Here is an 11219-nt window from a genome sequence, read left to right as displayed (position 1 = left end):
AGGGCTGGTCTACACTGGGGGGGGGGGGGAATCGATCCAAGATACGCAAATAGCGTAGCTGAAGTCGAGGTATCTTGGATCGAATTACCTGGGGTCCACACGGTGAGGGATCGATGGCCGCGGCTCCCCCGTCGACTGCCCTACCGCCGCTCGCTCTGGTGGTGAGCGCGTTCGGGGATCGATATATCGCGTCTTAACGAGATGCAATATATCGATCCCGGATAAATCGATTGCTACCCGCCGATATGGCAGGTAGTGAAGACGTACCCTTAGTTCATTTCAGTTACCACACATTTCTGTCCCTGACAAGTTTGTGATGTTACAGGACTGTAATACTCTTACTTTTAGGGAGGTCTGGTTGCATGCAAAAGCTTTTCTTTCTAATCAGCCTACTTTTGCGATCTAGTAATGCCATGAGCAGTTAATCTGGTAAAATGAAAAGAGCACTAAGGTGTCAATGGAATCTTTGTCTTCAATTAGAAAGTCTAGGAAAGAAGGTGTGTAAAAGGCAGAAGTGATTCTTAACATGAATTTGTTAAGAGTACTTTGGGAAGTTTGCCTGCATGTGGCAGTGTTTCTTAATGAACTCTCAAAAAGTAATAGAAGACTTCAGCTTGCAAAAACCGCTTAATTATTTTTACTACTTGAATAACGGGGGTTTGGGTTTTGACTTTTTAGTTCTTTTCAAATTGTCTGATTTACCCAACTGGTGGCTATTAATGCTAGGTTAGTAAGCATAAGTCACACTTTAAAAATGAGAACTGATTTTACAAGCCTTAGCATAAGTAACTTTGAATTCCAGCAGTGCAGTACACCTTTGTTTATTAGCTTAAATGTTTGTTCTCCTGGGCACATTCAGTTCCAACATAAATGTAATATTATTTTGGCTTTAATAAACTGCTAGTGACAGATTCTCTAGTAGAAACCAGATTTCTGTAGTTATAGAAAACCAGAACATACCAAATTATATTACTATTAACCTGTTATGAAGCACTGGTTTTCTATATAAGTAGAATTATTGTAGGACACTCATCTCAAATTTTGAAGTAGACCTTGTAAGGAAATTTGGCTTAAATAATTAAAGAAATGAAACATTTACCTGTCTTATCCATCAGATTCAGTTCATAGGAATTAATGTAAAGCATAGATGAAACACAAATATTCATTTAGTTTTAATTACATTTGTAAAATAAGACTTCTGGGTATTTGTTGCAAAAAATATATGTATACCAGCAAGTTCATTTTTTTTAAAAGCTTTTCCCATAGCTCCTGAACGTCAGTCGTTAGTCTTCTCTTCGATCAAACTAATTTATACAGCCCTGAGTATTGTAGGATTCCTCATGTTAAAATAAATTTCTCAGTCTATATTAGAATTGTAGCTTGCAGAATGTAAAATGTGAGACTTTCTTATCTTTGTACTTTCTTCTTTATAGATGGAATTCGTGTGTATTCTAGTACCGCACAAGTTTTCAGGGAAGACTTGAAAAGATTTGCAATGTCTTAATATTGATGTTAGTAATAAACTGGTGAAAATTGTGAATCACAATTTTAGCATAGTCTCCATGCATACAGAAGTTATCCACATATAATTCAGTAGTACAGCTCGAACTGTTTGGAGTGAAGCTGTTCTAGCTTATCCTGTAGTGACCTTCCGTCTTTAGCCTTCCAGCTTTAGTTTAACTTACGCATGCACTGACCTTTGCTATGGAAACGATACAGAAACACAAAAACAACTTGGCTGAGTTTCCTCCACAAAGCAGTGGGTGGTGTGTCACACTATACTGTTACCAGAGGAGGGTTTTTAGAGGTCAGTAGTGACAGTGTGCAGTAACTTGTTCATTATTTACAACATGCTGCTCATTACCCTGGGGATGGGGGTATATGGAAATTTATTATAACATGCTTATTTCTCTAGTATGAATATATATGCTTATAAAGATAGATATGACTAGAACAGATGCTGACAAATGTCTTTTTTAATAACACCATGTGTAATATTACACTTCAGTCTCCCATTCACTCAACCCTCAGTTTAATTTACTGTCTCTTTGTAACGGACACGTGGTTGAGTCTCGGGCAAGCTCATTGGTATTAATGTCAGTAGTTTAATATAACTGAGGCTTCATCATGGTGACTGTACTGCACTTACTAGTATGTTGTATAAAGCTTTGTCTGCTGAATCTGTCAGTATTAAATTTAACAATGTGTCATTATTTGTGTTTTTTTTCCTCTCCTGATGGCTTTTTTAGAGAAGGGAAAATAAAATAAATTCATTCATATTTAGTTAAAAGTTTTTGGCTGTTAAGCAACATTACTGTACAGAGGTTTATTTGCTTTAGTTTTCAAAAGCTTGTCAGAACCCATTGTGACAGAACAGGAGATTATTGCTCAGCTATTTGTGAAATTTTTAAGGGAGTAAAATTTATGATTTTTTATTTTTTTTACTAGAATAAAGAACAAATTTTTTCATTCAGAGACGTATTTTTTTCCTTCAGAAGTTGTGGTAGTGAAATTTTAGTGCTGAATTGACAACTATGAATAGTGAAGTCCTCTATGTTCACAGAGCAGGTGTCACAGGGATAGTGGCAGTGCACGCTTTGAACAGTGCCTCACCTTTGAGCTGATGGGTACGACAATCCCCTTCCTAGGAGTTAAAAAGTGTAGTTAATATTCTTTGATCATTAATCCTTGGTCTGGAGTGCATGTGGAAGGAGTCCAGCCTTCTTCCTTATGATACAGAAAGTGTTGCATTTGTAGTGAGGCAAGGGCTTTTACCTACAGTATTTCACACACTGCATTACAGAGTATTTTTCTACTGTTAGCAAACAGTTGAACACAACTGCAGTTAATGAAATGGAGTGCTCCAGACCCCAGGCAAACTGACTACATATCCCAGGGTTGTTTTCTGTTCTCTGCAGATAGTATGGGATCGACTGTCTTCAACTGTTTGTTTGTACTGTGGCCAACACAACAGTGCCTCTAAGCACTACAGTAATATAAGTAAACTGTATCATAGCATACTGCATATACACAAAGGAAGATACTGCCACAGCTACAACCATTGAAGGCAGCTTCAACTTTGTCACTGCCTGACGTTTCAGTGCCCCACTTTGCAAACTTAACTTGCTTTAAAACAAACTATGTCAAAATTTGAGTACAAATCAGTAACCTCATTGTAACCATATTTCTGAATTTTCTTGATTTCTGGGGGATGGGAGATAATTACAGGATGGTTTATAACTGTTTTTGTATCCTAACATGTTTAGATGCCTTAAAAAGAAATCCAAACAACCATAACTCTGCCCTATAATACCATGCAATAACCATATGTTTATGATTAAGGCATTTTATTCTTTGTGGATCCAAATTAGCTTTTCATGGTGTTACTGCAGGACAGATTTAAAGTTGTTTGGGTGCCTTAAATTTGCATTTCTATACTTTCTTCTTCGAGTAGTATCCCTATGGGTGCTCCACTGTAGCTGCTCTGCACCCCCCCTGCACCTTTGATTGGAGATTTCTCATAGCAGCGTCCATTTGACCCATGCATGCATGTTAGTTAATCTCATGTCCTGTGCCATTGTTACTTAGCACTGCACAGCTGAACCACCCTTAGTTCCTTCTAAACTGCCTCGGCCTGAGATGAAGCTCTGGCAGTTGTCCTGTTGAGATTTTCTCAGCTTTATCCTCATTTCTTTTTAATAGTTAGTTATATTACTATCAGTTTCATTAGTTAGTGATAGTATAGCTGCCTCTGTGAAATTTTTTTGCAGTTCACCAAATGAAGGAAGGAAAAGCCCCAGGTAAAGATGAACTGACAATCAAAATAAGAGCTGGAGGCCAAGACCTTTGGGAAACCCTTGCTCAGAGGTTTAGCCATTACTTGGAAATGCAGAAGATACCATCTAGCTGGAAGGAGTCCAACACCATCCTGCTGTACCAGAAGGGAGATCGTGAAGATCTAAAGACCTATCCAAGATCTAAAGCACTTTCCAAAATTGGTTTTAACTTCTAAATTATTAGCTGTCATTGCAGTTGCAAATAGAAAGAAAGATACACAGGAAGAATTTACTACTTTAAATTGTATGTCTGTGCTTGAAAACATACAATTGTCAACTTCCCTTCACAGTTAAATCTTTTATGCATATGTTTACTAATACATGTTGCAGAATTAGATAAGTTAATGAAAATAAACTTCTTTATAATATTGAATCAATTTTTAAAAATGAAATGCTAAGAACAGTGTGTCTTTGGTATAGAAGTTACGTAGGGAAAATGATGAAATTCTGGCTTGTTGGAATAGCTTCAGTTATTTGAAATATCTAACTTTGAAACCATTTAGTTTTAAGCTTCCAACTGTTTAATTGTGCATTTTCTGCTATGGAAATAATAGGATAATTTTGACAATACTAATTCATAAGCATGGAAATTTTTATTTGCTTTTAAAATTCAAAAGTTGTAGAAACTCATTAATAAACTATTAAACTGAGGAAACTCCAAAATCATAATTTTGCCTCTTAGAAAAATATTAAGAAAATTCAAAATGAATTAAGGAGTTTTAAATCCTCCCATTCATTCTAAAGGTTTGGGGACATTCAGGAAAATTAATCCAGATTAACCAAAGGTGTGAATTTAAAGTGGATTAGTTACACACAGGTGTTTAATTGTGGCACCTTAGAGACTAACAAATTTATTAGTCTCTAAGGTGCCACAAGTACTCCTGTTCTTTTTGCGGATACAGACTAACACGGCTGCTACTCTGAAACAGGTGTTTAATGTGGTTTATGCACTTATTCAGAATTGCAGAGGCCTTAATTTGACTTCGTTTATTTCATTTTGGAAATGAATTAAGGCTAATTTAATTCTGAATAAGAATGTCCACGCGGGGGTTTAATGCGATTTAACTAATCCACTTTAAATTCACACTTTTGGTTAATTTGGATTAATTTTCTAGTGTGTGTCAGTGTAGACAGGCCCTAACAAACTTCTTTGTAATATTTGTTCTTCTAATCTGTCTTGAGGGACAAGCAATTTACACATGGTTTGCTGCTTGTAGAATTTTGTCATGCCACATCAGAGGCTGAAAAAGTTTCAAGGTCTGTGAATAGACATTAATAGCGTAATATTTTTCCTTTTATAATTGTGTGTTTATATATACAAATAATGTAATTTGACTCAAAAATACAAACACCATAAAATCCAGTTCAAGTTTTAGAATTGTATCTATTTTTTTTATCAGCTCATAGGCTACAGTGAGAAGCCAATAAACCTACAGATGTTCATTGGAACAGCAGATGATCGCTACTTACGACCTCATGCATTCTACCAGGTGCACCGAATCACTGGGAAAACAGTTGCTACTGCTAGCCAAGAGATAATAATTGCCAGCACAAAAGTACTGGAAATTCCACTTCTTCCTGAAAATAATATGTCTGCCAGGTGTGTAGCAACATTTCTCCCAAACTAGCAAGTTAATCATTTGTGTATTCCTTTCAAAGCAATACAAGGTTGAAAATGGTATATTTATTTTTTTAAGGTAACTTGACATAGCCTTAATTGCTTTGATTTTTAATTGTGTACTATATGTAGTGTCTGGGGGTTTTTTTTCCTGCCAGCAAGCTTTTTAAAAAAATGCTTTTTGCTACCTGTAGTTGGATTATTATCCTAACTTCAGGCCTCTGTGCAAAATCTGAAATGGAATGATTATGTATTATTTTAATGAACAAAGCGGGAACCTGTCATCCCGTCTAAAATGCTACACCATACTACTTAGAAGCCAAGTGAGCACCATAAATTGTTATTTCTTACATGAATCAAGTTCAGCATATATGCTGATTTGACTAAACATGTGTATAATTTCTCAGTATGAGTAAGAATACTTTTTTTTTAATGGGTTTTTAGAAGAAAAATGTGGACTACCATATAATGCAGCAACAGAGTTTACTTAGTTACGGTTTTAATGTGTATAACTTTATTTGAAAATTTCCATAAAATGCCTTCTCTAGTCTTCCGTAGTTGTTGTTGTCCCATAACAGTGCTATGCAGTCTCTGTCGCCCTATTATTTAGTTGACTACATAACCGTTGTCCCAAATAAACCATAATTGCTATTTTGGAATTTCAGAAAGAGTTTTGTTAGGCCAGTTGGTTGCAGGTTTGGCCATTTTATGACACTGTTTCCCATGCAGAATTGTACATGGTTATCACTTCTGAGTGACTTGTTTCAAAACTGTCATCAGGAAGGCACTACTGTAATACAAATAATTGATCTTTTACTTTTAAAAAGTCAAAACGACAGGGGATGTAAGTTCCCAAAATATAACTTTACAGCTGAAATCCATAGTTTCCTTTTTTGCCCTAATTTAAAGCATCTTAGTAGCATCTATCCAAGTTAGTGGCACAGAGCAAAATTAAGAGTTATTTTTAGTTCTAGTTTAACAAGAGAGTTAAACTGAGACCTTTAGGATATGTTTTTGATCAATTAGTAATACTTGATTTCTTTTCCTCCATCTGTCTTCTAACCCTTCTCCTCCCTTTATCCTCCAGTATTGATTGTGCAGGTATTTTGAAACTCCGCAATTCAGATATAGAGCTCCGTAAAGGAGAGACAGATATTGGAAGAAAGAATACCAGAGTGCGACTTGTGTTCCGTGTTCATATCCCACAGCCTAGTGGAAAAGTGTTGTCTCTACAGATCGCTTCCATACCTGTTGAATGCTGTAAGTTTTGTAACAATTAGTCTCTTACACACATTTAAAATCTCTTAATTACAGTTGCAATAGCTTTCTTTTCCATGTGTCAGTAGAATTTTAGGCAGAAGAATCCACTGGAATATTATGGCTGTGAAATTATTTTTGAAACTGTGTGCATTTACTGTAAAACCTATCTATTACTAACTGAAGATACTTAGAGTAGTTGGAACATTGTAGATTTAAATGTAAAATTAAAGTATTAAAATTTTCTTAAAAGCTTTTCAGTATGCTAAATTGTGTGGTTAAAGAAATTAACGTAAAATAAGGGTAAATTTGGGAAGAGCAAAATTTGTACTTAATGGCCTTTTTCATGTAAAAAGTAATAAACAATCATCTTTCTACATAAGAGCATCAGTATTCATTTTGGGTTTTATGTAACATCATACTTTATAATTTATATATTTAAAAGTCAACGCATTTATTTTTGGAAAAAATGCTAATTAATGGTTTCAGTTGGCAGATTTTACATGCTTACTAGAGACTAACCCCTGGTCTACACTGGGGGGTGGGGAGGGGTCGATCTAAGTTATGCAACTTCGTCTATGTGAATAACGTAGCTGAAGTCGACGTACTTAGATCTAGTAAGTCGACTGCTGATGCTCCCCCATCCACTCCACCTGCACCTCTCACTCCAGTGGACTCCGCCTGGCCTCTCTCGCTACAGTTGATGAGAGAGCGCTTGGCGGTCGATTTCTCGCGTCTTCACTAGACGCGATAAATCGACCCCCTGCTGGATCAGTTGCTCTGTAGGTAAGTGTAGACATGCTCTAAGTAGAAGTGTTTCTAATTCAGCAGTTCAAGTTCTTTGTGATATTCATTTGTAAACTACAGGTGTGGGAATACCAAAATGGGTCATATAAAGAATCTTAAGTAGCTTTTGGTAATAATTATTTTGACCTTAAAATATTTCTGAATTATTTTAAAACAGATTTCACTAAACTGAAAAGTGAATCCAATGTGTGCGGTTAACCTGTTGTGACGTTTCGTGATTGCTTACTATATCAGCCTTCATTTAGTAATTTCAGTTTGACTCAATATATGAAAGTAGTTTAAACATTTTTTCCTTTTTCAACCCTTTTTTAAAAATAGCTCAGCGATCTGCTCAAGAACTTCCTCAGATAGAAAAATACAGCATCAACAGTTGTTCCGTAAATGGAGGCCATGAAATGGTTATGACTGGATCTAATTTTCTTCCAGAATCAAAAATTATATTTCTTGAAAAAGGACAAGGTAAGTTACCTTTTTTAGTTTTGAAAAGAACTGCTGGAATTATGAATGTTTCAGTGGAAAATGCATTAAAACCTTTGCAAGTTGTAATCTCAAACTTCAATTTGATCAATGATCTGTGTTCTGTGGGTTTGCTGCTATAAATGAAAATAGTACAGTTGCTGCCTCAGGAAGATGATTACAAACCAACTGGTTCCTCACTGAAAACTTGGAACTGCTTATGCATTGCATATATTATGCATTCCTCTTCTCTTGTGTTTTACTAGAAAAAAATTGTATGAAATATAACAGGGAACTAATTGACGTCTGTTCCAGTTATTTGTTCGCCATTTGAGTCATGTGTTGCCTGTGACTTAATTGCTGCTTAGGAATTAGCTGTGTTATCATGCTTTCAGGTGAGGAATTGTTGGAATCCTTCAGAGACCTTTTCCATGCGACTTATCCAGAACACCTTGTCCAGTTCTGGGAGAATAATTCATCCATTTTTTTGGGATCCAAAAAACTCAGTTTAACACCAGATTTTGTCACTCAGATTCCTTGATTTGGCATACAGCTAGCTACGCTGAGTTGATCAGACTTAAATGTAGTGGGTGGGTACAGGGCATTCCATACATCCAAGTTATACAAAAGACTTCTTGCTTTATATATGTTTACACATTGCAATGCACAGTAAATGCAATGTATCAAACATTTTACTTTGCAGGAACCATTCCTTGTGTAGCATGCTCTGTCCATGCATAGTCCACGCTCACTCTATTCTTTACCTCATCTCTACATTCCTAACTTTCTTGTTCTTTGTTAGTAAATGGGTCCTTGGGTGTTCTCCCTCTTATCTTAGCTGGCTCAGACATTCTATCTTTTTAACCTCCTGACCTGTTTACTTATCTTATTTAGTAGAAATGTTCTGTTTTCAGCCTAAAGATCTGTTTACTACCCTAATTTTGTCCGAGAAATGAGGCCTCCCTCCATGTGTTAATTGCTCATGTCAGGCGAGACCTCCACTACAGGAATAAACATCATGAACAAATTGGTAAATAGAGAATTTTGTGTTCATACAAGTTTGACAAACAATTAAGAGGCAGAAGATAAAAAAATAAAAATTTTGGTAACCAAGAATGGTGTCTACATAAAATATTTTTTCCCAAAGAGTACTTAAGGCATCAATAGATCTTTAAAAATCTGGTTCATATGGCTTATCTGTTTAAAGTTAAGTATGTGCATTTGCATGTATATATTTGCTTGTGCATAAGTTGCATAGGTAAATACAATGCCAGATGTGTGCGCAAATCAGATATTTGCAATATGTAAAGAGCTAGATGCTGAAGTGGCCATATTGTGCATGTATATTGGATATTTGCATGCATAAGGAGTCAAGCAAATGTGTGAGTGCCTAAAAATCTGGTCTTATATTTATCGTACATGTACACATCCTATTTATTCTCTTTCTCAAGATTTCGCTGGTGTACAGAGTAATAAAGATGATACTCCTGGGGGAATTCTGTGCCACTGCGCAGAATTCATGTCTCCTGCAGATTTTTTTCTCCGCAAAAAATGCATTCTGCTGGAGATGCACAGCAGTTACACGTTTTGCCCACCAGGGGCTGCTGTAGTACCAGATGAGCAGGCAGTTGGCTCAGCCAGCCACGGGTAGAGAGGAGAGTGCCCTGACCATGGGGCCAGGTGAAGAGGCATGGGATATGTGGGGGATGGGGCACATGGGGCTGCTAGGGGATTACATAGACTGGAGTTCAGAAGGGCTAGTGGGTGTGGGGGGGACAGACTGGGGCAGGAGCACAGAAGCTAGTGGGTTGACAGCATTGAGCTAGGAGCTGAATGGGATTGGAAGTGCAGGGACACATAGGGATGGGGTGTATGAATGGGGGTGCAGGAATGGGGGAGGGGAGTTCAGGGATGGGTGTGGGGAGAAGGGGTGGTTGAATGGGGATGCAAGGACACATGGGGCGGGGCAGATGTGCCTGACTGAATGAGGGAGGCTAAGGGATCAGCCAGGAGTTGCATGGGGGAGCCTCCCTAACAGTCCCACCCCAATCACCCCCAAAAAACCTGTTCAGTACTTCTCCCACCCATGCCCAACAACCTTCCAGGTTCACAGCCAGGCTCCTTCCCACCAATTACTTCCCTTTTCCTCAGCTCCTCCATTACCCCAACTCACCCAAGCCTTTGCACTGCTTCTGAGGGGTGCAGGAAATATGTTTCTGTGTTGTAGTTTAAAATTAATTACTCAGAGTTCTGTATTAATATGCTAGTAAGGAATCTATTTGTCAAAAACATTCAGGAAATCTTTTTAGTTGTCTGTATTGTTACAGACCTACTTGCTGACAAGTATTTTGAAATAAATTACCAAAATAATTGAAACAGGTGTGATTATATTGTTTTGTTTTGACAAAAAATATGCAGAATTTTAAAATATTTTGTGCAAAATTTTAATTTTTTGGCACAGAATTCCCCCAGAAGTAAGTTGAGAACTGAAGGGCCAAAATTCTTGCCTTAGCTTGTTAGTAAAGTCCATTCAAAGTGCTTATGTTGTAAATATTCATTAGTTTAATATACTTTTTATTAAAGCTATTTACTATTTTTCTTCACAAAACTCTAGTGCATCCATGTATTTTAGAAAAACTAAACTTCAAATTGGTCTCATACAATATATAATACAGTAGTAACAAATTAACCTAAAGTAGCTAGCAGATTCTTTAACTTTGATAGTGGGAAATTTTGGAGACCCTACTTCCTATAGGGTTGGGTAAGAAGATTTGACCTAATAGTATATTCAGCTGTATATTATTGAAGTAACTACCTGAAATGAAAGCTGCAGTTTAAAACTTATCTAAAGAAAATAAGTTTCTGTTCTTGTTCTTGTTTTAATCCTGAAGCAGTTGTGTGTTAGGCATAATTGTAGCAGCTTTTTAGGAGGCTTATTTAGTTTAGCAAAACTTTTCTGGTTTGAGCTTTATCCTGGACCCTTTAATTCAAGGGAGGTTCAAGAGTTCTGGATAACTTGTCTTTATAATAGGGAGCAATCTTGCTGTACCTTCCCCGCTACTTCTCCTCCTGTCTCCCCTTCTACCTATTCTCTTCTCTCCTCTTCCCCCCCCCACCCCCAATAGGTAGCTTAAAACACTCCATGTGCTCGGACATAGAAAAGGAAGGCCCCCCTTTTTTTTTTTTTTTTTTAATGTTTGATTTGAAGAAAAAAATACACAACTTACACCGTGAATACAGTATAT

The 11219-nt window shown here is 36.8% G+C and overlaps 1 protein-coding gene across 3 annotated transcripts in view; it reads left to right on the top strand.

Annotated features, from left to right (window-relative positions):
* NFATC3 (nuclear factor of activated T cells 3) overlaps nt 1-11219 on the top strand; it is a 126874-nt gene that overhangs the window by 78475 nt on the left and 37180 nt on the right. For all 3 annotated transcript variants that reach the window (XM_024219421.2, XM_024219420.2, XM_024219419.2), the window contains exons 4-6: nt 5237-5436; nt 6542-6714; nt 7837-7977. In XM_024219421.2, the coding sequence (XP_024075189.2) occupies nt 5237-5436; nt 6542-6714; nt 7837-7977 (514 nt within the window). The remainder of the gene's footprint in view (nt 1-5236; nt 5437-6541; nt 6715-7836; nt 7978-11219) is intronic.

The sequence above is a fragment of the Terrapene carolina genome, unplaced genomic scaffold (genome assembly GCF_002925995.2).
Source record: "Terrapene carolina triunguis isolate 2854851 unplaced genomic scaffold, T_m_triunguis-2.0 Scaffold130, whole genome shotgun sequence".
Taxonomy (NCBI): domain Eukaryota; kingdom Metazoa; phylum Chordata; order Testudines; family Emydidae; genus Terrapene; species Terrapene triunguis.
Note: the sequence above shows the minus strand (reverse complement) of the source record. Positions and strands in the feature narration are given on the sequence as shown.